This window comes from Malus sylvestris, chromosome 12 (assembly GCF_916048215.2).
Source record: "Malus sylvestris chromosome 12, drMalSylv7.2, whole genome shotgun sequence".
NCBI lineage: Eukaryota > Viridiplantae > Streptophyta > Magnoliopsida > Rosales > Rosaceae > Malus > Malus sylvestris.
The window spans coordinates 32,452,731-32,477,221 of record NC_062271.1 but is presented as its reverse complement, the minus strand read 5'-3'; the positions used below and the strand labels follow the sequence as shown (position 1 = coordinate 32,477,221).

At 39.4% G+C, this 24,491-nt stretch overlaps 1 protein-coding gene and 1 long non-coding RNA gene across 2 annotated transcripts; both read left to right on the top strand.

Moving 5' to 3' along the window:
• Nucleotides 1-817: 817 nt before the first annotated feature.
• On the top strand, nucleotides 818-1,324 carry LOC126592383 (UPF0496 protein 4-like). The gene has a single exon (XM_050258065.1). It carries the CDS (start codon nucleotides 818-820, stop codon nucleotides 1,322-1,324), a length of 507 nt encoding a protein of 168 aa, XP_050114022.1.
• Nucleotides 1,325-4,045: 2,721 nt separating this feature from the next.
• On the top strand, nucleotides 4,046-24,491 carry LOC126591867 (uncharacterized). Its single transcript, XR_007612537.1, has 6 exons — nucleotides 4,046-4,230; nucleotides 4,930-4,998; nucleotides 5,230-5,344; nucleotides 11,442-11,523; nucleotides 11,599-11,733; nucleotides 23,298-24,491. It is a non-coding gene; the product is annotated as an uncharacterized LOC126591867 (long non-coding RNA).

The window sequence follows — 24,491 nt, the reverse complement described above, 5'->3', positions numbered from 1 at the left end:
TCCGTATTTAGACCTCGTATAAATACTCGGGGGACTCAAATGTAATTATGTAATAAATGGAGGGGCAAATATGTAAAGGGGAAGAGCCCTTATTCTATAAAAGGACATCCTCACCCTCACAAACCTAAAGCCTCCTCACATCCCCTAAGCTCTAAGCTCTCTCAAAGCTCTCACTCTCATATTCAGAGCTCTCTCTCCCTCAGAAATACAATATCAGTGTGGACGTAGCCCAAACCTTGGGGTGAACCACGATACATCTTGTGTTATTTACTTTCGTGCATCAATATTTGGCGTCGTTTATGAGAATCGATACGAAAATATGTGTCGGTTCTCTTTCAATTTTTTCACCTCCGCCGTGAATCTGCAAAACCCAATCGACTAGCTACTACTTCCAGCATCCCAAGCTCCTAACACCCTTTATTTATTCCGACTTACGGATCTACCATTTCTGAGCAAAATCCAACTGTTGGGTTTTGTTGTGAAGATCAAAGATACCAGATATGGACGTCTTCTCTTCCTCCTTTCTATCTACATTTCCCACTCAAAAGATACCAATCTCTCCTGCCATGACATCCTCCAAGCTCAGCAGCATTCCATCGTTGAGATTCAGAGAAAAATCAGACGCACGCCAATTCCTTCAGCCTCTTCAAACTTCCTCTCTCTTTCTCCGTACTCCCCGTCCAATATTATATATATATATACACCGCCCGTTTATGCCTATCTTTCAGTCGGCTCGACATTTGGGAACATTTTCCCGGAAAATATATTTTTCCCCGGAAAGTTTCAATCTTTCCCCAAAACACTCTTATATCTGACCATGTACCTAACGGAAATCTCCAACTTCCCGTCACTCTTTCCCTTCCGAGGTGCTAAGAAACATTCCATTCCGTCCAATTTGGACCTCATCTCTAGCTCATTCGATGACGCTGTGCTCCACCACTTGAAATCTCTCGGTCCGCCGTTCATCAGCTTGTCATGGCTCTCCAAGGCCGTTGATTTTGTCGCCTTGACTCACTCCGAAGTGAGAAACCTCATCTCTAATCTCAAGGTCGCGCCGCCTCTAGATGATTCGCTTACTTGGTATTTGGACCACAGTGTCAAGTTCTTGGACCTCTGCAACTCCATCTCTGCTGAGATCGAACGCCTTCGCCAGCGCCGCCTTCATCTCACCTTCGTTCTTCACCTTCTCGGTGACCGAAAGGGTGAAGAGCTCCCGTCGTTAGAGAATCTTCGCCGATCTCGCAAATCTCTATATGATTTCGATCGTGGTGCTTCTTCTGGCTTTGGAAAGCGAAGCAACGTCGAAATCTTGGCAAGATATTGAATGTGGCAAAGCTCGTACGTCGAACAGTGCGCGTGGTGAGACTGGTGACTGTGTTCTTTTCTTCATGAGTTTCTTACAGATGCCTATGCGGAATATGTCATCATCATGATATGGTCTGCAACTAGCATGAAATGGGAGAGATTGAAGAAGTGGGTCGGCTAGGATTTGGTGTGGAGTGCAGGGACAGTGAGAAAGAAGCCATGGATGATAGCTCGGCGATAACAATGTCTCGGTCCGGCGTTCCCCATGGATGTCAGTGTTTCTTTTCCAATACCTACTTTAGTACAGGGTGCACATGCATGGCAGCTTAGAGACATAAAGAGAGGAAAGTGAAAAGAGAGGTAAAAGCAGTGAGAAACAAAAGCAGAAAGGGAAAAGAGACACTCCACATGATTTCCTTGTCTACCATCTGCAAAAGGAATACAGAAAGCAAAAGCAAGGAGCGGGGAGACCACCAGTAAAGCTATAGGAAAAGAAACAAAAGCAGAAAAGAAAAGAGAAAACGAAAACAAAAACAAAAGCAGAAAAGAAAATAGAAAGAAAAAAAGAAAGCAAAAGTAAGGAATAAACACCCCACCAGAATGATGTGATTTACTTTTCTTATTTCTGAATGATGTAAATTATTTTTCTTATCTTTCGGAGACATCTGTATAAACCCCATCAGAGGGTAAAAAAAAAAAAAAAAAAAAGGGCAAAGCCCAAAATAAATGGGCTGGAATGTTGTGTGGAGGGCGAAGGTCCATAAGCCCAAAATAGAACCAACCAGGTGAACCAAAGTACGTCCAGTATCATAAAAAAATTATTCGGCACCCAGCCGCTATTATTGTCAACCAGGTTATCAAAAGTACGTCTAGTACTCCAAAATTATTACCACCAACCAGGTGATCAAAAGTACGCCCAGTACTCCAAAATTATTCGACAACCTGCCGCTATTACCACCAACCAGGTGATCAAAAGTACGCCCAGTACTTCAAATTATAAATGAGCATTACTCATGTCAATCATACATAAACATTCATGAGCATCACTCATATCAATGATACATAAACATTCATGAGCATCACTCATGTCAACATTCATGAGTATCACTCATGTCAACATCCATGAGCATCACTCATGTCAATCAACATAAACATTCATGAGCATCACTCATGTCAATCAGCTTCAAAAAGCCTCATTTACAGAGCTTTAGCTTTAAAAAGCTTCAATTACAGAGCTCTAGCTTCAAAAACTTCATTTACAGAGCTCTAGCTTCAAAAAGCTTCATTTACAGAGTTCTAGCTTTAAAAAGCTTTAATTACAGAGCTTTAGCTTCAAAAGCTTCATTTACAGAGCTCTAGCTTCAAAAAGCTTCAATTACAGAGCTCTAGCTTCAAAACTTCACTTGCAAAGCTTCACCTACAAAGCTTCAGTGCAGGGTATACAAATACCGCCTCCGAACAACCGCCACTTCGGCCCATACATGGATTCAATTTGAAGTCTCCAGCCAACGGACTCTATTGACTGAAGACTTAGGGGACTACATTATGTACCATATATTGGCCTCAACTGGGCCTCATGAAAAATACTTGGGGGACTTAGCCCGTTATTTATGTATTGAGGAGCGAGCCCTTATTTTATAAAAGGGACTCCCTCACCATCATTAGAGAGCATCAACTTAAGCCCATTATTCATGTATTGAGGAGCGAACCCTTATTCTATAAAAGGGACTCCCTCACCATCATTAGAGTGTATCGCTGCCTACTGAGCAACCGTCTTGCCTCGAGCATCAACTTTAGCCCATATTTATGTATTGAGGAGCGAGCCCTTATTCTATAAAAGGGACTCCCTCACCTTCAAACGCCACAAGCCGAGCCAACCAAGGCAATATAAGCCACAAGCAGAGCAGCATCGTAACATAAGCTACTTCTAGTTGAGCATCATTTCACTTTGAGCACCGCCTCATTTCCGGTATCAGTTCAAGGCGACATCTAGTTACTTCAACCCACACATGGACTGAATTTCAAGTCTTCAGCCAAAAGAATCTCTTGATTGAAGACATAGGGGACTACTGTTTATACCATACTTAGGGCCTCCATATTTAAACTTCGTATAAATACTTGGGAGACTCAAATGTAATTATGTAATAAATGGAGGGGCAAATATGTAAAAAGGGGAGGAGCCCTTATTCTATAAAAGGGCCTCCTCACCCTCACAAACTCGAAGCCTCCTTACATCCCCTAAGCTCTAAGCTCTCTCAAAGCTCTCACTCTCATATTCAGAGCTCTCTCCCCCTCAGAAATACAATATCAGTGTGGACGTAGCCCAAACCTTGGGGTGAACCACGATACATCTTGTGTTATTTACTTTCTTGTAGATTCACGGTCGAATTTACGTTGTTCCAAGACCCCTCTGGTTTTGTGCATCAACGCACTCTGTTTATGAACAGTGTTTTGACGTAGGGCTTTAGTATATATAATTTATATTAAAAAAAAAGTAAAGTGGGCCTAGGACTATTGTGATCCCTTCGAGAGAGGATTCTCGCCGGATTCTCTTTGTGAGGATCCCGGGGATCCTCCAATCATATCCGTTCATTGGACATCGTGAAGTCAGTTTTTGTCAGATACTGTTTATATTCAATTTTAAATAAGAAAATTTACAATGATTTTTGATTGCACGATGTATGATAAATGGATGTGATTGAAGGATCCCGCAAGGATCCTCCTAGGATCCCTTCGTCCATCCGCCTCTCCTCTTGCATACGTGCACCTCTCCGCTTCATGCGGGACACTTTAGCAGTACGAGCAAAGGTAAATTTTGTCCAGAAAGTGCAGGCAGGTGTAGTGGAATTCGAATGAATCCTTCGTATGAAGGCAACACATAATGATGAGACATTGTTACAGAGTGTGGGGTTGCAAGTTTGAGAGGTAATTTGTCGTACGGAGTTTGTAAATTTCTTATCTCCGGTCATCTTAGAATTCTACACACACAATTTCCAAACCCTAAAATTTGTAATTGTCGGGATTTTAAATTATGGAAATTTAAATTTTGTAATTTAAAGTTTCCATTAATTTACAATTACTTCATCCAAATCTCTAATCTATCTATCTATCTATGTATATAAAATAGTAACAAAGGAAATTGGAGAAATAGGAAATTGGAGAAATACTAAGTACCAATTTAAAGATTGGAGGGTATGGGCACTAAGTACCAGTTGTGTGGGCTACAGTTTCAATCTTTGTTCAAAGTGTGCAATTTGGGATGATGGAATGGATGATGAATTCCAGAGGGTTGCGATTTATTATTTAAAGCTACTCCTTGCTTCCTCTTTAGTTTTCTTATTTGCACATGTTTCTGTTTGCATTTTGATATATACATTCTCTACAATTGTTGTTTTAGTTTGACTGTTTATTTTTACTCTTCAATGTTGGATATATGTATTTCATCAACAGTGATTAATGCATTCATTATTGTTTTCCACAAAGAGTTTGCATTCTCTTATCCAAACGTTAGTGACATTGGTGATTAATTTTAACAACAAAAATACATTGAAGCCATCACCATGGATATGGGGATTGGTGCTGATCGGAGATTGAAAACCCTAGAAACTGGATGTTCACGTGTAGGTTTGAGTTGAGGAAAAGTAACACGAAACCTGAACGGGCAAAAGAAAACATTTGGTACTTCAAGTGTAGGTGGGTTTTCTTCTCTCTCTCTCTTTTTTTTTTTTTGCTATTCTTTTTCCTTTTCCAGCAAATTTTCTTATAACTATAGGCCACGATTACTTATAAAGTATTAAAATCAATAGGGTTTTGCACAAAAAGAGAGGAGAGACTGACATTTGATGGGTTTCTCTTATTAAATTTTCATTCATTTATCCTTTTTTCTTGGTTTATTAATTTTATTGACACAAGTTTTTTCATTAGGGATAGAAATTTGGGCAATAATATGCTACTGTGATGTATTTGCAAGGCTAAAGACGCTTCTATGCATGTTTGAAGGAACAATATGAGTTTGTCAAACACTAGCGTGGTCATACAGGTTCGATTTTTCCCAATTGTAATTTTAATTATTCATGTTCTTCACTATCTTGGTTAATTTACCGCCTTTTTATCTTATTGCTTTATTGTGTTCATTTCCACTATCATACTTGGAATCTCAAGGCAGCACTCCAAATTGAGGAAGAGTAAACACATAGAATATTTGCGTTTAGCTTCTTCTCTATTCTTTAAGTTTTATATATATTTACAAAAGTGGGTTGAAAAACATAAGTAAAATCATGTCTCATAGTTTAATTCTAAGAGTGTCAATATTAGTATGGATGTTGGAAATGGCCACAGCTCAAGTTTGTTGAATTAACTATCTTGAGCTTAAAGGTTATCAATGTTGTTTAGAGAGGGAAAGATTGTAGACACAGAATGTAGAAAGAGAGAGATCAAAGAGAATTAGAGAGAAATACACTGTTTGTTATATTGCTTTTACTTCCTTACAGAATGAATACAAAAGGTTCATATTTATACACTTTTCACTACTTGTACAGCAAGTAACAAATCCTTAACAACCTAACAACCATATCACTTAATCTCTTGACAGATGGCATCTTCTTGGCCATTGGATTGATCTTCTTTATCTATATCTTTACATCCTTCCGCAATCACATGGGTGGAGGAACCAAGCATGAGATTGGCACAATGATGACGAAACAAAGATATAGACAGACCCTTGGTAAGGATATTGGTAAATTGTTCCTTGGAAGACACATGATGAACAGCCAAGTCTCCTCGAACTACTTTTTCGCGAACAAAATGATAATCAATCTCAATATGTTTCACCCGAGAGTGAAAAACTGGATTAGAAGACAGTGCTATTGCAGAAATATTATCACAATACAACGTTGGAGGAGCATATAAAGGAACCTGTAAATCACACAGAAGTTGTCGGATCCAAGCCATTTCAGCAGCAGTTATGGCTAAAGCTCGATATTCTGCCTCAGTAGATGACCGAGAAACAGTGTGTTGTTTCCTGGATGCCCAAGAAATCGGACTTCTACCAAGGTAGACAATATAACCAGAAGTCGAACGACGGTCATTTGGATCCCCAGTCCAAGCAGCATCACTATATGCTTGTAAAAACAATGTTCCAGGTTTAAAATGTATGTCATAGGTCATTGTACCACTGAGATATCTAAGAATCCGTTTGACTGCAACTACATGAGAATCCATAGGACGATGCATAAACTAACAACATTGATTTACAGCAAAGGCAATGTTGGGCCTGGTGAATGTCAGATATTGCAATGCACCAACGACACTACGATACTGTTCAGGATTATGATAAGGCTGCCTTTCGTCCTTGAGAAGCCTGTGAAAAGGAAGACAAGGGGTGTCACAGGCTTTGGCATTTTGCATATCAACCTTGTGCAAGAAATCCTTGATATATTTAGATTGGGAGACAAATAAACCATCGGACTGATACTGTATTTGTAAGCCAAGAAAATAACTAAGCTGTCCCAAGTCCTTCATATCAAATTGTTGAGTAAGAGCCAAGATCACCGTGGAAATATCACTTGAACTACTACTAGTGATAATGATATCATCAACATATAGTAATAACACAACAATGCCAAGCTCAGTACGTTTCACAAAGAAAGAAGGATCTGCAAGAGAAGGTTGAAAACCCAAACCTGGAAGAAAGCTTGTAAACTTCTCATTCCAAGCGTGAGGAGCATGTTTTAAGTCGTATAGTGATTTCTTGAGCTTGCAAACATAGTGAGATGGATGATCAGTACTGAAAAACCCAGGAGGTTGAGCCATATATACCTCTTCATGTAAGTCACCATGCAAAAACGCATTTTTGACATCTAATTGGCGTAAATCCTAATGAAACTGAGCAACAAGAGCCAGAATTAATCGGACGGTAGTTGGTTTGACCACGGGATTGAATGTCTCACTATAGTCAATCCCCTCTTCTTGACTATAACCCTTGACAACTAATCGTGCCTTGTACCTGGAAATGGACCCATCAGGATGCTTTTAAGGGGATAAACCCACTTGCAGCCAACAAGATTTTTGCCACTTGGAAGGGGAACAAGATCCCAGGTTTGTTGCAAATGTAGAGCAGTGATCTCATCTTGCATAGCTGCTTGCCATTCTGGAATTTTAGTAGCAGCTTTATACGTGGTAGGCTCAACAATAGAAATCTCGGATGAAGGAACAATTGCGGAGTATGCTTTCCTTTTAACAATCCCACTTTTAGACCGAGTTTGCATGGGATGAAGATTGACTGAAGGAACTGGAAGCACAACAGTAAGATTTTCAAATTGAAAATCAGGATCATTAGGGATTGGGGACTGTGTAGCTGTGATAGAGGCTGGAGAGAATAAGGTGGAAGCTTGGGATAAGGTAGTGGGTGCAGGTATAATAGTGAACAACTCTGAAGCTGAAGAGGGTACATTCAAAGACTCTGAAGCACTAGTTGGTTCAATGAATGACTCTGAAGCTCGAGGTGGTAAAGATGTAGATGATGCAGGTGATGATGATGAATGACTGGTGTGTGATAGTGATGGTGGACTAGAAATCACTGTGTTATTTTCTGTGAGAAGTGGAATAAGTGAGGAAGAAGCACAGTTTGAAACACACTCCAAAGGATGAGATTTAGATGCCAAAGTTGTGTAAGGAAAAGTATATTCATCAAACAGGACATGCCTAGACACATACAATTTTCCTGTACTTGGTTGAAAATAAATGTAGCCCTTGTACTGCCCTGCATAACCCAGAAACACACATTGGGCAGTTTTGGGTTGAAGTTTAGTAGTATTGTAAGGTCGCAGTAAAGGAAAACAACTACAGCCAAAAGTTTTCAAATTGGTTAAGATTGGAGAAGTACCAAACAGACAAAAATAGGGAGATTTCATAGACAAAGTATGACATGGCATTCTGTTTATCAAATAAACTGCAGTATCACAAGCATGGAACCAAAACTGGGAAGGTAATTTGGAGGTATGCATAAGAGTGATGGTAGTTTCAACAATGTGCCTATGCTTTCTCTTAGCAAGGCCATTTTGTTCAGGTGTATATGGGCAGGATTTTTGATGTATTATGCCTTTGTCAAGTAAAAACTGTTTAAACTTGTTACTGGAAAATTCACCACCACCATCACTTTGAAAGATTTTGAGTGCACTGGAAAACTGAGTAGACAGAAAAGCATGAAACTGCACAAACGTTTGAAACACCTCACTTTTATTCATTAATGGAAATATCCAGGTAAACCTAGTACATTCATCAACAAAAGTAACATAAAATCGGAAGCCTTCTATTGACAATGTAGGAGATGGCCCCCAAACATCAATATGGATGACTTTTAAAGGTTGTACAGTTTTATTTGCAAGAAAAGGGAAAGGCAATTTAGTTATTTTGCCCTCTAAACAAGAGATACACACATGCCTAGATTGGTCTAAAGCAAAAAGAACTTGAGATTGGTCCAACATTTTTGCAGCAACAAGATTGGAAGAGTGACCTAATCTGTTGTGCCAAAGAGATGTGTTGACTTGACGACCAGTGAGATAGTGTTGTTGTTTAGGGAAGTGAGATGCTTGATATGCTTGCTTGAGTATGAATGGAGGTATATGAAAAGAAATCGGGTACAATCCAGCTTTACACAGCCTCTGAATAAGGATTCTCCCTGTGATCTTATCCTGTATCCAGAAATAAAAATCATCACAAATAAATCAGCAATGATTATCTTTACAGAGCTGATATATGGACAATAGATGTTGTGATAGTTTTGGAACATGTAAAATTTCTTTCAACTGAAAAACATATTTAGGAGCTCGTAAAGTTGAAGAACCAGTATGAGATATTTCCAAACCTGAGCCACTAGCTGTGGTGATAGTATCAGTCCCTGTGAAAGGAGTGGTAAGATTAAGGTTTGCCAATTCAGAGGTCATATGAGATGTAGCTCTAGTGTCAGCCACCAAAAACTGTTCTTGTGGGGCAGAAGGTTGATAAGTGGCATTCATGGCAGTGAGATTTGGTGATGGTGACCTCCCTTGATAAGAAAAGTTAGCCCTGTGGTAGCATTGAAGTGCAGAGTGTCCAAATTTCCAGCAAATTTGGCACTGGATAGGAGAAGACAAAACTGGTGTAGAAGAGTGCCTTTGAAAACAATCAGAGGCGATGTGACCTCTTTTGGTACAAATCTGACAAGTAGGCACATCATTGCCATGCTCAGGACAAGTAGAAACATGAGGTCTTGCAGGACCAAGAATTCAGTATTGTAATTGCTACCAGAAAATCGTGGATTCCCAAAATGATTTTGACCCCTAGATCGGCCTCTGAAGTTAGAGCCTCGAAATCCTCCAGAATTGTAGGTATTGCCACCATTAGTATAACCTCCAGAATTATAGTTGGGACCACTATTATTTGAATGAGAAGAACTTCCAGTTTGATATTGTGATGACTGAGCGCCATTTGAAGGAGAAGAATCACCTGCAAGTAGTAATCCTTTCCCTTTAGAGTCATGGCCTTGAGCTAGCATAGCAGGAACAAAAGAGCTAGACAGTGAAGAGGTTTCAAGAACAGCTTCCTCAGCAAGTAACTGAGCTTGAAAGTCTTTTAGGGAAATAACATTGTCTCTCCCTCGAATCACAGTTCTAAAGGTATTGTACTCGGAAGGTAACCCTTTGAGAGCAATGATGACAATATCGTCATCATCAAATGATACTCCAACAACAGCTAAATGATCATGGGCATCCTTTACCCTTTATAGATACTGAGAAACTGACTCAGTTCCCTTCTTAATATTTTGAAGTTCAGTTTTCAATTGAAATATACTAGCTTTGGTGACCGTGGAAAACCTATCACGAAAGAAAAACACAAGAAGGTTATGGAGTTGGTTTAGTAAGATTATGCTGCCAAGCTTGATGATTTGGAGGCTCAAATTAGGTCAATTTTAATATCAAATTAGCCTTCAAAAAAAAAAATAACAAAAATAAAGAAGAAGAAATACTGAATATATGTTGCAAGGTTTATTTTATAGTTTCCATTTTTTTCCTTGCAAGATTGATTTAGAACATCATGTTTATAAGCTTCACTCTATTTATGTGTTTTTCTCTTCCAGGTATAGAGGTTTAAACAATATTAGTTCAAGACTAATAATATTGACCTCTCCATTATCCCATGGAAATAAAATTTGGGAGGATCAAGAAATGAATAGAGATTGAATTGTTAGGTCATCTGGAAATTAAAAAGTAAATTGTTTTTTTTTTGTCAAATAAAAGGTAAATTGTTGGAAAAGTTTAAAAAAAGGGAGAAGGGATGAAGACGTGAAGAACCTCCAATTGCACTACACTACCACTTCGCGAAACAAACGGTTTTTCCTCCTCATAAAAAAATTTATTAAAAAAAAAACCGTTCTTTTCTGCACTACTTTGCCAATCCGACTCCACTACAGTCCCACTTCGGATGAAATCTTCCATTTCTTGCTTCAATTTTCTCAAACAAAATATGAAACTGCATGCCAAGCAAATCATGAATCCAAAGTTTGGAATTGGATTGGTATCTCTTCTCTCTCTGGTTTTATGCATTAGTTGGAATTGGATTGGTATTCGCTCTCTCCTCTTTTTGGTTTTATGCATTAATTTTACTATTGGATACATTAGGTTCAATTTTACGCAAAATCTTCAAGGAATAGGGTGCGCTAAAAAATAGATGTTCACATTTCAACAAATTCCACAATCTGCAGACCAAGAAAAATGGGTATGATGTATGTTCTTTGGCTTCATTTGGTGGTTTAACTCATTTACTGTGGAACAGAAAAATGGGTGTGATGTTTATAAGTGAAGGGCTTTTTTCGATCAATGAAGGAACACAAGTCTTCTCATTTTTGTCTTTATGCTAACGGAGGATATTTATCTGTTTGTTAGTGATAATTGAGATGAAATTATGGTTGATGTGCGGCATGCTCTGGATGAGACTGACCCTTTCCCGATTTAGTCCAGTCGGAAAGGGAAGGGCCTGCTGTTTAGATTGCATTTCAGGAGTTTGATCACCATCCCATTTCAACCAGAAATACAACCATGTTAAAGGTATCTGACCTTCCTTATGAGGGGAAATCTAATTCCATTTTGTCCCTTTTGCAGTTTCTTCCCATGATGCCAGCGGAGGCTAAACCAAGGAAGGTGGATATATTTGTCAGTTAGCACGAGGGATCACAATTCACAGGTATAATTTGATTTCCACAAATATCAAAAACATTTTTTAATAGAACGGGATGATTAGTGTTTCTCTTTTGTTTAGGTGGGAAGATGATGGACGTCTTCTTCCTCAAAAAACAATATATATTACTCATAGTAAAGATATGTGACCAAATATGTTTGATGATGCCGTCATTCGTCGGTTACCAAGAACGGGTTCTTGATTTACAAGAACAAGGTGTGGTTTATTTATGAAAAATATTTTCATGATTGGTTATTGTAGTTTTGTAATTGTTTGTCTATCTCTTTTTAGATTGGTTGCGGTGGATCTGTCAATTATTTTATTCTTTTGATAGTATATGTCTCAATAAATTTTTGCTACTATTTTCTCAATTTTCTATTGGCTTTTTATTCAAAATGGTCCCTGAGATTTGCATCATCCATAAGTTTGGTCCATGAGATTTAAAATCAATAGAAGTTGTTCGTTTAGAGGAATTTCCGATGGGGACGTTTCCTGGCCGACTAGCACACAGCTCCCCAAGAGGTTGGCGCCGGTTGATATTGTCTGTCGGGCTTCTGCTTATTGGTGGGTTGTAAGAGAAGGACATAGTTAATTCTTAAAGGTGCCTTTGTGGGGCCTTAGGTGTAGGCCTTGAGGTTTACAATCAAAATTAACTTTAGGTGTTCAGGCGTGCCACTGCCATCTTTAGCATGACAGATGTAAAACAAATGTTTAGTTTAATTGTATATGCCCGAGAGACCAAGTTAGCTATGAAAGGTGCCTTTGTAGGGCCTTAGGTGTAGGCATTGAGGCTCGCAATCAAAACTAACCAAGTACTTGAACATATAGTGGTTGGTTCATTGTTGCAGAAGTATTACAACTGTTATACTTTAATCATCCGAGCCCGAAGAGCAGAACGAACACAAATAGGTGCTTTTGTAGGGCCTTAAGTATAGGTCTTGAGGCTTCCCATCAGAATTAATTCTAGACTCAAGCGTTCTATGGCAATCATAATATAACAGAAGTAAAACTAAGAAATAGGTTAATTATTTGCGCCCCAAGTAACTTCGGACTTCTTGTTATCAAGGATCGTCGTGGATGTGTTAAGTCCATATAAAGTTCTTTTTTATGCCTTGAGACCAAGGACTTTTGATTGATAAATCTTGTATGCCCGAAATGTTAGAACTTAGATCTGGTCAAGCTATAAGTGCGGATTCCAACTTTATCTTTTACATGGTTGGGCACCATTAAACTGACCAGATCCAAAAACCAAGAAGCCTTTTAATCATAAACTTGCTAGAAATAACTTGGATACAGATGGAAGTATACATCATATTACTAGATTTATGAATGAAAAGACAGAACAAAGAGGGTCGGGCAAGGCTGATCGTCTTGCAACTTCCTCTCTTTGTGATTTACAAAGGGTTTGAGTGCTAGAATGGGAGATTGGGATATGAGTTTACAGAAGGGAATCAATACTACAGCAAGATTCAGACAAGGTAGCAGAACTTTTACAAAGGCTTTTGGTGAGGGTTGATTCTGAAAATGATGAAGGCTTGGTGCTGACTACAGCTTCATATGCAAATCTGGCTTGAGCAGAGTTTGTGTATATGTTTGTTTGATTGAGTGTTCTTACCTCTGATTTCTCTTTCCCTTTTTATAGATGATTTGGCTTGGCTGCCTGTAGCATCGATCTTGCCCGAATGCGGCTGAAGGGTAGTGACTCATCAACTTTTTACTTGTACTGCCATTGTAAAGTACTTTTGGGTTGATTAGCTAGCTAGTCTACACCACTTGACTTCTAGGTAGGTGAGCAAGTGGCTCAAGTGATATGCACTTAGTCGGGAAAAGGGCTTCTTCTGCCTTTTGGGTTTCGGTTGAGCCTTGTGCTTCCTTCCTTCTATACCTTCTTCTGGGCTAACTTCCTTTTAAGCCCAAAGTTCCAGTTTTAACCCAAACAGTGCCCCTTTCAATTAATATTCAGGCTGGAATTCCAGACGCCAATATTGATTGAATAGCCGCATGTGCATGTACGTCTGCTCTCGGAACTTGTGTCTTCTGGACGGGATTAATGCAATCTTGCGTTTCTTGCTCTTCCTACGACCTTTGAGCTATCCTCTGATGTTCTTATAAATTTCGGTTCAAATCTTCATTTTTGAACAAATAACTTAAGCCAAAAGCTCTGTATGCCGAGCTAACAGATCATCTTCAACCTTCCCCTTTATCTTCATCGGGCGTTTCTGCATTCTAAGTTTTCTTCTAAAACTAGGGAAATAGGTTCCTCAAGACTCACGTGGAGTTTCCTAAAATGTGAGAAAAAGGATTTTCATCAAATAACTACTATCTCTAACACCTTTGGTTAAACACCCTGCTATCCCCAACACCTTTGGTCAGACAGTTTCCTCGTTCTGAGCTTGTTTGGACTTTTACAAGTTTGGTCGAGGGATCACCATCCTGGTAGTTGCCCTGATAAGTCGGACTTCACCATCATACCTGGTGAAGGTTCGCATTGAGGGTCCTCTACATGCTTATCTTGGCCGCACAACCCGATCACCTGATTGGGTTTTGTCCATAAAGACACCAGAAAACTGGTCGAGACACTACTGCAACTAGAAGGAATTGAGCCTGGCATATTGGAGCTGAATCTGATGTAAATTTCACCAATTTGTCGAAATGAATAAAACATCATTTTAACAACTTTTATCTTTCTGTTTTCTTAAATGGTTGATGAACAAATACTGCATTCCGGCACCCCGAAGCCTGCTTTATCTTACATCTTCTTCAATATAACAATCCCTAACATCCCATAATTTAGGACAATACTTTTTTAAGAATTTGACATTGATGGGAATTTTCTGCCAATTCCTTCGATGTCCACCAAGTAGTATCCTTCTTTGTCTAATACTTGACTAATAATGAAAGGACCTTCCCATTTCGGGCTCCATTTCCCAAAGCCCCTAAGCTGAGCTCCTAGAGGGAGGACTGCCTTCCATACTAAATCTCATTCCTTGAAAGACTTCAGCTTTACCTTTTTGTTATAAGCTCGGGCAATAGCTCTCTTCCCTTCCTGAATCTGGTTCAAGGCCTCAATTCTGGCTATATCTAAGTCTTCGATCTCTTGACACATGACTTCTATGTACTCTTCACTGTGTAACCCAAATTGATTTTGAATTCTGACAGAACTTACATTGATTTCCATGATTGTTTACTTTTGTTGATGCACAAAATCAGTGAGGACATTGGTACAACAGAAAGTGTTAAGTTTGTGACCTTTGCTAGATTGCTCCAGTCATTAGTGTGGATAAGTATGTAAATGGATAGAGACAAGAAAGCAAACACAAGATGTACGTGGTTCACCCAGATTGGCTACGTCCAAGGAGTAGAGGAGTTCTCATTAATTGTGAAGGGTTTACACAAGTACATAGGTTCAAGCTCTCATTTAGTGAGTACAAGTGAATGATTTAGTACAAATGACATTAGGAAATATTGTGAGAGAATGATCTCTATTTATAGAAGAGAGTTTCTAGTTTCATTCTGACATTCACACGTGTCGTGTTGTGATTGGCTTCTTATGTTGACAAGTGTCGCGCTATGATTGGTTTCTGATGTCGACACGTGTCGCGCTGTAATTGGTCTCCTGGTTAGAGGGAAACTCTTCTGGGTCCTTGACAGTATAACATTGACCGGTGCTCAATAGTTTCAGGATTGGTCAAGTATGGTACAAACAGTGCTCCCCTAAGTTCCCAAGTGAGGGAAGCTCCTCGGTTGGGGACATGCAAGATCAAAGCCATTGAGTAATCACGAAACTTCTAAGTATCGAAGTGTGGTATCATTTTCACTTGCCTTATTTGTCTCATACGTAGCTGTGGCATTTTCTCTGGAAGTATTTTTCCTCCATCCAGGGGTGGTATCTTTAACCGATGAAGATGCACAAGGTAATGTATCAATTTCACTTGAAGCTTACTTGTAGTTTCGGGCTTGGTCAAGTGCGATACAAAACCCTATAGTAGGAGTCCCCCAAGTCGCCGAGCTAGGAGATTTGCCGAAAGAGGTAACAAACAAGGTAAGCAATCAGACTTCCAAGCAAGTAACCTGGATCGGAGGTTCGGCTTTGGCTTCCGGTTGATTGTTCTTCTTCTCCGTGTGTCGTAAACAGAAACAAGGATAAGGAGAAGCAAATGGAGAAGAGATGATATGAGATACTTTTGCTTTTGAAGAAGTAACTTTCCACAGGCTTATTCTTGAATTAGGCTGAAGGGTTTTCTGGTTTTCTCAAGAGTATAAGGCCGACTCAAGAATTTGAGGGTCAAAACAAGTCCATCAAATCAAGAGTACGTTCGACCTTGATAGTATGGGATACTTTTTCTGTTGACGAAGTAATAGATGAATCGGCATATGTTCTGTTGCGCTTGTCTCCACATGCTTCCTTGTATCCTTCTCACTTGCCCTATCTGTTCCTCAGGCAGATGTGATATCTTTTCTGGAAGCATAAGATGTTGAAGACGAGTACTCGAGAGCAATGCCAGGTAAGTAATGAGGCAAGGGGTTCCAGGCAGTCAGTTCCTGACTGGAAGCTTGATTCCAAGTACTGACTGATTGCTCTCTGGTGTGGCTGATTTGCATAGGTATTATTGAGGGGGAAGAAAGTTGAGTATTTCGAGAGGTTTCGTTGGGAGTGCCCTCTCAGATATGAGGAAGGGTTGAGCATTTTTGCAGGTCCGCCTGTCCGTGGAGGATGGAGGTCGACATATATAGGAGTCTCCCTAACAACAAGTAGTAATGCTATTCCTTTATCCTTCTTGGTTGTAGCAACGTAATGGGAGCTGCAAGCTTCACGCGTTTTAACTTTGTCAGAGCACTTTGAAAAAGTGGTATGTGGTATCTGGAAAGCTGATGTTGCGTGTGAAGATTGCAGACAAGCTTTATCAAGGAAATCTGGCTCTCGAAGTTCGGAGAGCAATGCCTCTTTGGTTTTCAAACAATCAATCCTGTCGGGGATTTGGCTCTCGAGATTCGAAAAGCGGTGCCTCTTCGATTTTTGGGAAAGTAATCCTGTTGGGAGTTTGGCTCTTGAGATTCGGAGAGCGGTGCCTCTTCGATTTTTGAGAAAGTAATCCTGTTGGGAGTCTAGCTTTCGAGATTCGGAGGACGGTGCCTCTTCGATTTTTGAGCAAGTAATAATGCTATTCATTTACCCTTCTTGGTCATAGCAATGTAATGGGAGCTGCAAGCTTCACATGTTTTAACTTTGTCAGAGCGCTTTGAAAAAATGGTCTGTGCTATCTGGAAAGCTGATGTTGCGTGTGAAGATTGCAGACAAGCTTTATCCAAGGAAATCTGGCTCTCGAAGTTCAGAGAGCGGTGCCTCTTCGGTTTTCGAACAAGCAATCATGTCAGGGATCTGGCTCTCGAGATTTAGAGAACAGTACATTTTCAATTTTTGAGAAAGCAATCATGTTGGGAGTCTGGCTCTTGAGATTCGGAGAACGGTGCCTTTTCGATTTTTGAGAAAGCAATCTTGTTGGGAGTGTTTTCTTGAATGTGAGTAAAGGTTGGGCATTTTTGCCAGTCTGCCTTGCCACGGAGCACAGAGGTTGACACACATTGGGACTTTCTAGTTATCAAGCAGTGGTGCTGTTCCTTTACCCTTGTGGGTAATAGTAAGGTAGCTGGACCTTCAAAATTTATGTGTTTAAACTTTGTCAGAGATCTTTGGCAAAGTTATCTGTGGTACCCGAGGAGCTGATGTTGCGTGTGGAAAGTGGTGCCTCTTCGATTTTTGAACCAACGACCTGTTGCCCTATCTTTTATAAGGGCACCAATTGTGTGCAAGAAGTTCATTCAGAGAGTTATTGCTTGTAGGAATTTTCGCCTTACTTCAGAGATTTATTGCACCTCATTTCTCTTTCATCATTTCTGAGAATGTCTGGCCCATCCGACCGTCGTTTTGACTTGAACTTTGGTGAAGAGGCAACCATGCCTTCTCAAGACAACATATAGCGCCCATCCTTCTTATCCTCTACTGGTCCTCTTACCATTCGGGACTCTGTGATAAAGAATGATATGACTGCTGCGGTGGTGGCCAGGAACCTTCTCACTCCCAAAGATAACAGACTACTTTCCGAACGGTCTGATGAGTTGGCTGTTAAGGATTCTTTGGCTCTCAGTGTTCAGTGTGCAGGTTCTGTGTCTAATATGGCCCAACGCCTATTTGCTCGAACCCGCCAAGTTGAATCATTGGCGGCTGAAGTGATAAGTCTCAAAGAGGAGATCAAAAGGCTTAAGCATGAGAATAAACAGTTGCACAGGCTCGCACATGACTATGCTACAAACATGAAGAAGAAGCTCGACCAGCTGCAGGAATCTGATGCTTAGATTTTACTTGATCATCAGAGGTTTGTGGGTTTGTTCCAAATGCATTTATTGCCTTCGTCTTCTGGGGCTGTACCGCGTAATGAAGCTCCAAATGATCAACCTTCGATGCCTCCTCCTTCTGGGGTTCTGCCTAGTAATGAGGCTCTGAATAATCACCCTATGGTGCCTCCTCTTTCTGGAGCTCTGCAGACTGCTGAGACTTCTCCTGAGCAACCTTTGTGAAAGCTCCATCTTGTTTGTTTATTTTGATTCATGTATATGTACATATTTGTAACTTATCGGAGATATCAATAAACAAGCTTTGCTTCATTTCAATGTATTGTGTTAAATACACCAAGGTCTTCTTCACTAAGTTCTTTGAATTTTTCCTTTTGTTGAAGCTTATATGTTGAAGCTTTGTGAGTGAAGCATGTAGGTTGAGGTAGTGCTCCCTTAATTTCCTGAGTGAGGAAAACTTCTCGTTTGGAGACTTGAAAAATCCAAGTCACTGAGTGGTCGTGAGACTTCCGAATATCAAGGTGTAGTAGCATATGGTAAGAGTTCCCCAAGTCTACGATCGAGGGAGTTGACGAATGAGGCATTTTCTTTCTAAGTGGTAGCCCAAAACTCCTTCTTCATATATATTTGTTATGAAAGTTATTAGGCCCAAAGAAGAGGAGGCCTAGGCAATTTTTTTTTTTTTTGAAATTTTTTTTTTTCGAATTTTCGAATTTTTAAATTTCCGAATTTTTGAATTTTCGAATTTCTGAGAAAAAAAAATTTATATATATATATATATATATTTTAAAGCTTTGTAGGTGAAGCTTTGGTGTTGAAGCTTTGTATGTGAAGCTTTGAGGTTGAAGCTTTGTTAGGCACCATGAATTGATTTTGCTTCACACTATCTTGATCAAGATAGTGTGAAGCTTTTGTGTTGAAGTTTTGTAGGTGAAGCTTTTGTGGGTGAAGTTTTATGGGTCAAGCTTTTGTGGGTGAAGCTTTTGTAGGTGAAGCTTTTGTGGGTGAAGCTTTTGTAGGTAAAGCTTTTGTGGGTGAAGCTTTTGTAGGTGAAGCTTTGGAGTTGAAGCTTTGTAGGTGAAACTTTAGAGTTGAAGCTTTCGTTGGGTACCATGCATTGATTTTGCTTCACACTATCTTGATCAAGATAGTGTGAAGCTTTTGAGAATTTGTAGTTGTCATCCATTGATGAAGCTTTTATTGGTGAAGCTTTTGTGTTGAAGCTTTTATTGGTGAAGCTTTTGTGTTGAAGCTTTTATTGGTGAAGCTTTTGTGGGTGAAACTTTTGTGTTGAAGCTTTTGTAGGTGAAGCTTTGGAGTTGAAGCTTTGTAGGTGAAGCTTTGGAGTTTAAGCTTTCGTTGGGTACCATGAATTGATTTTGCTTCACACTATGTTGATCAAGATAGTGTGAAGCTTTTGAGAATTTGTAGTCGTCCTCCATTGATGAAGCTTTTATTGGTGAAGCTTTTGTGTTGAAGCTTTTGTGGGTGAAGCTTTGGAGTTGAAGCTTTTGTTGGGTACCATGATTTTGCTTCACACTATCTTGATCAAGATAGTGTAAAGCTTTTGAGATCGTCCTCCATTTATGAAGCTTTTATTGGTGAAGCTTTTGTGTTGAAGCTTTTGTGGGTGAAGCTTTGGAGTTGAAGCTTTTGTTGGGTACCATGATTTTGCTTCACACTATCTTGATCAAGATAGTGTAAAGCTTTTGAGAATTTGTAGTTGTCCTCCATTGATGAAGCTTTTATTGGTGAAGCTTTTGTGTTGAAGCTTTGTAGGTGAAGCTTTTGTGTTGAAGCTTTGTAGGTGAAGCTTTGGAGTTGAAGCTTTTTTTGGGTACCATGAATTGATTTTGCTTCACATTATCTTGATCAAGATAGTGTGAAGCTTTTGAGAATTTGTAGTTGTCCTCCATTGATGAAGCTTTGTTGAATTTCCCTTTGCTTCCACACTGTTGAGCAAGAGATTGTGATGCAAGCCACACCTTGTATTAGTCAAAGTTTTGGATGAACCAGATAAATTGAATTTGCTTCGAACAGTCTTGAATTTGCTTCGAAGGTTTGAGAATTGTAGTTGCCCTCCATTGATGAAGCTTTTATTGACACCATAAATTGGTTTTGCTTCACACTATCTTGATCAAGAGTGTGTGAAGCTTTTGAGAATTGTGGTTGAACTTATTTGATGAAGCTTTTGTTGGCACCATAAATTGGTTTTGCTTCACACTGTCTTGATCAAGAGTGTGTGAAGCTTTTAAGAATTGTGGTTGCCCTTTATTGATGAAGTTCTTGTTGGCATCATAAATTGGTTTTGCTTCACACTGTCTTGATCAAGAATGTGTGAAGCTTTTGAGAATTGTGGTTGAATTCATTTGATGAAGCTCTTGTTGGCACCATAAATTGATTTTGCTTCACACTGTCTTGATCAAAAGTGTGTGAAGCTTTTGAGAATTGTGGTTGCCCTCATTTGATGAAGCTCTTGTTGTTGGCACCATAAATTGGTTTTGCTTCACACTATCTTGATCAAGAGTGTGTGAAGCTTTTGAGAATTGTGGTTGCCCTCTATTGATGAAGGTCTTGTTGGGACCATAAATTGGTTTTGCTTCACAATGTCTTGATCAAGAGTGTGTGAAGCTTTTGAGAATTGTGGTTGCCCTCCATTGATGAAACTTTTGTTAGCACCATAAATTGGTTTTGCTTCACACTGTCTTGATCAAGAGTGTGTGAAGCTTTTGAGAATTGTGGTTGCCTTCCATTGATGAAGCTCTTGTTGGCACCATAAATTGGTTTTGTTTCACACTGTCTTGATCAAGAGTGTGTGAAGCTTCTGAGAATTGTGGTTGCCCCCCATTGATGAAGCTCTTATTGGCACCATAAATTGATTTTGCTTCACACTGTCTTGATCAAAAGTGTGGGAAGCTTTTGAGAATTGTGGTTGCCAACCATTGATGAAGCTTTTGTTGGCACCGTAAATTGATTTTACTTCACACTGTTTTGATCAAGAGTGTGTGAAGCTTTTGAGAATTGTGGTTGCCCTCCTTTGATGAAGCTCTTGTTGGCACCATAAATTGGTTTTGCTTCACAATGTCTTGATCAAGAGTGTGTGAAGCTTTTGAGAATTTGTAGTTGTCCTCCATTGATGAAGCTTTTATTGGTGAAGCTTTTGTGTTGAAGTTTTGTGGGTAAAGCTTTTGTGTTGAAGCTTTTGTGGGTAAAGCTTTTGTGTTGAAAAGCTTTTGAGAATTTGTAGTTGTACTCCATTGATGAAGCTTTTATTAGTGAAGCTTTTGTGGGTGAAGCTTTGGAGTTGAAGCTTTTGTTGGGTACCATGATTTTGCTTCACACTATCTTGATCAAGATAGTGTAAAGCTTTTGAGAATTTGTAGTTGTCCTCCATTGATGAAGCTTTTATTGGTGAAACTTTTGTGTTGAAGTTTTGTAGGTGAAGCTTTGGAGTTGAAGCTTTTTTTGGGTACCATGAATTGATTTTGCTTCACATTATCTTGATCAAAATAGTGTGAACCTTTTGAGAATTTGTAGTTGTTCTCAATTGATGAAGCTTTATTGAATTTCCCCTTTTTTTTTTTTGGGAAACTAGAAATTTGAAAATGTGGGAGACACAACATATACAAATTTTGCTTCCACACTGTTGAGCAAGAGATTGTGATGCAAGCCACACCTTGTAGTAGTCGAAGTTTTGGATGAACCATATAAATTGAATTTGCTTCGAACATTCTTGAATTTGCTTCGAAGGTTTGAGAATTGTAGTTGCCCTCCATTGATGAAGCTTTTGTTGACACCATAAATTGGTTTTGCTTCACACTATCTTGATCAAGAGTGTGTGAAGCTTTTGAGAATTGTGGTTGCCCTCTATTGATGAAGGTTTTTTTGGTACTATAAATTGGTTTTGCTTCACACTGTCTTGATCAAGAGTGTGTAAAGCTTTTGAGAATTGTGGTTGCCCACCATTGATGAAGCTTTTGTTGGCACCATAAATTGGTTTTGCTTCACACTGTCTTGATCAATAGCGTGTGAAGCTTTTGAGAATTATGGTTGCCCTCCATTGATGAAGCTCTTGTTGGCACCATAAATTGGTTTTGTTTCACACTGTCTTGATCAATAGTGTGTGAAGCTTTTGAGAATTGTGGTTACCCTCCATTGATGAAGCTCTTGTTAGCACCATAAATTGATTTTGCTTCACACTGTCTTGATCAAGAGCGTGGGAAGCTTTTGAGAATTGTGGTTGCCCTCTATTGATGAAGCTTTTGTTGGCACCATAAATTGATTTTGCTTCACACTGTCTTGATTAAGAGTGTGTGAAGCTTTTGAGAATAGTGGTTGCCCTCCTTTGATGAAGCTCTTGTTGGCACCATAAATTGGTTTTGCTTCACACTGTCTTGATCAAGAGTGTGTGAAGCTTTTGAGAATTGTGGTTGCCCTCCATTGATGAAGCTCTTGTTGGCACCATAAATTGATTTTGCTTCATACTGTCTTGATCAAGAGTGTGTGAAGCTTTTGAGAATTGTGGTTGCCCTCCATTGATGAAGCTTTTGTTGGCACCATAAATTGATTTTGCTTCACACTGTCTTGATCAAGAGTGTGTGAAGCTTTTGAGAATTGTAATGTTTGCATTGTTACAGTGGGAAAATGTTTGAAGCAGATGCAAGAAGGTTAAATAGTTTGATCTTCGTATGCCATGCACTGAAGTTGTTGTTGTTTTGCAATAAGGCTTTGTTGGTGACCATAACTCTTGTTGGGCATAAGTGCTCCCCTGGTTGAGTTGTCAAGCTTGAGGGTTTTTATTATTTGTGAATGTTAGGAGTTCACATGTACAAGTTATACCACTCGTCTTCTGGTAGGTGGAATGAATGGTGAGTTGCTTTCATCACTTGGTTTATGGTATGAAGGTGAGTTCTTTCTTCCCTTGGTTGGTAGCATGAATGACAAGTTGCCAAATGATATTAGAGTACGAGTTGTACATTTCATCACCTAATTGGTGGCATGATGGAGAGTACAGGTTGTACATTTCATCACCTGGTTGGTGGCATGAAGATGAGTTCCTTCTTCACCTGGTTGGTGGCATGAGTGACAAGTTGCCAAATGATATTAGAGTATGGGTTGTACATGTCATCACCTGGTTGGTGGCATGAAGGAGAGTACGGTTTGTACATTTCATCACCTGGTTGGTGGCATGAAGATGAGTTCCTTTTTCACATGTCATCACCTGGTTGGTGAGAATAAGGGCAAGGTGTCTAGGCACATTGTAGCAAATGTCGAATGACACAAAATATGTTGAACCCTTTCAAAGCACAGTTGGCTTATGTATGAATGGTAGGAGCATATTTATGCGACTTAGTTAGCTTGTTCTTGTGCATTTACGTTGTATTTCCTTAGTTATTTTAGTGTTTAAAGTTATTTTTGTGTGTTTTCAGACTCTAAGTACAAAGTATGCAAGAAGATGCATTTTGGAGGCCTTTGGAGCATGTTTCGGGCTTGGAATGGATAGCAAATGCATGGGCCAAGTGGATGGACGAATTTGAGAACTAAAGAGGCCAAGAATATAAAGAATTATGGTCCAAAAGATGAAGAAAACAGCCCAAAAATCTGTCACCCCAACTTGCATTCCTTGCCATGCAAACCACATAGAATTCCCTTTGGATTCCATGCCATGCTTGATCACTCTTGTCCCCTACATAATTTCTAATTTCATGCTTCAATTCATTTAATTATTACACTCAATTGCTTGATACCTCTTGTTCCCTTCACTCATTAGATTTTAGACAACATTTACATCCATTACATGCACCAATTGATGCTCCATCATTCACATTTGGAATCCAATGCCATGTGCAACACATGTTGTTGCACCTTTGACCCATTTGTTGACACATTTCACCTCATTTTCCATCTCTATGCAATGTACACAATCATTCATGCTCCCTAGCTACAACACCACTCAATTTTACCTTTCACACTTTGCATCATTACTTCATTTTCACCCTTGGACCATTGCACACCACACACACAAATTGTCATGCATTTCATCCTTAACCTAACCTGATTTTCTAAGGTTTTTGGGGCCTATAAATACATGTTTACACCCCTTGGCCAAAGGACAATCCCCCATATTCATCATTTTATCACAAAAATTCGTCCATACACACCCTAGGAAGCAAAACACCCCAAAAACACCATTCTAGTGCCTAGAAAACATAACAGCTACTCCACCTTCTTCCACCCTCTTTGCCTAGTTCTCCACCACCCTCCAACCATCAAACACTCCTCCACACTCACCCTAAACCCTTCCATACCATTCCCTATCCATTCTACATCATAAAACTACCCAAAATCTGTCCATAACCCAATCTGCCGCAAGCAAGGGAAAGGAGGAATCTTGGATGCACTTGCTACCAAGTTGGAGCATTTTAGGTGTTTTCTTTCCTTTGATTTTAATGTCTAATTTTATGTATCTTTGCTTTGTGAGTATGAGGAACTAAACCCCTCTTAGTTAGGGGGTGATTCGAAACTATGTTCATACTTGCAATATGATTTGATTACATCCAGTTGTGATTCATAAGTTGTGAATTCAATTTACTTATCCGTTCATATAAAAACTAATTTGTGTA

Bases quoted from the DNA above. Each gene is read 5' to 3' on its own strand.
- LOC126592383 (XM_050258065.1), top strand. From the start codon at position 818: ATGTACCTAACGGAAATCTCCAACTTCCCGTCACTCTTTCCCTTCCGA.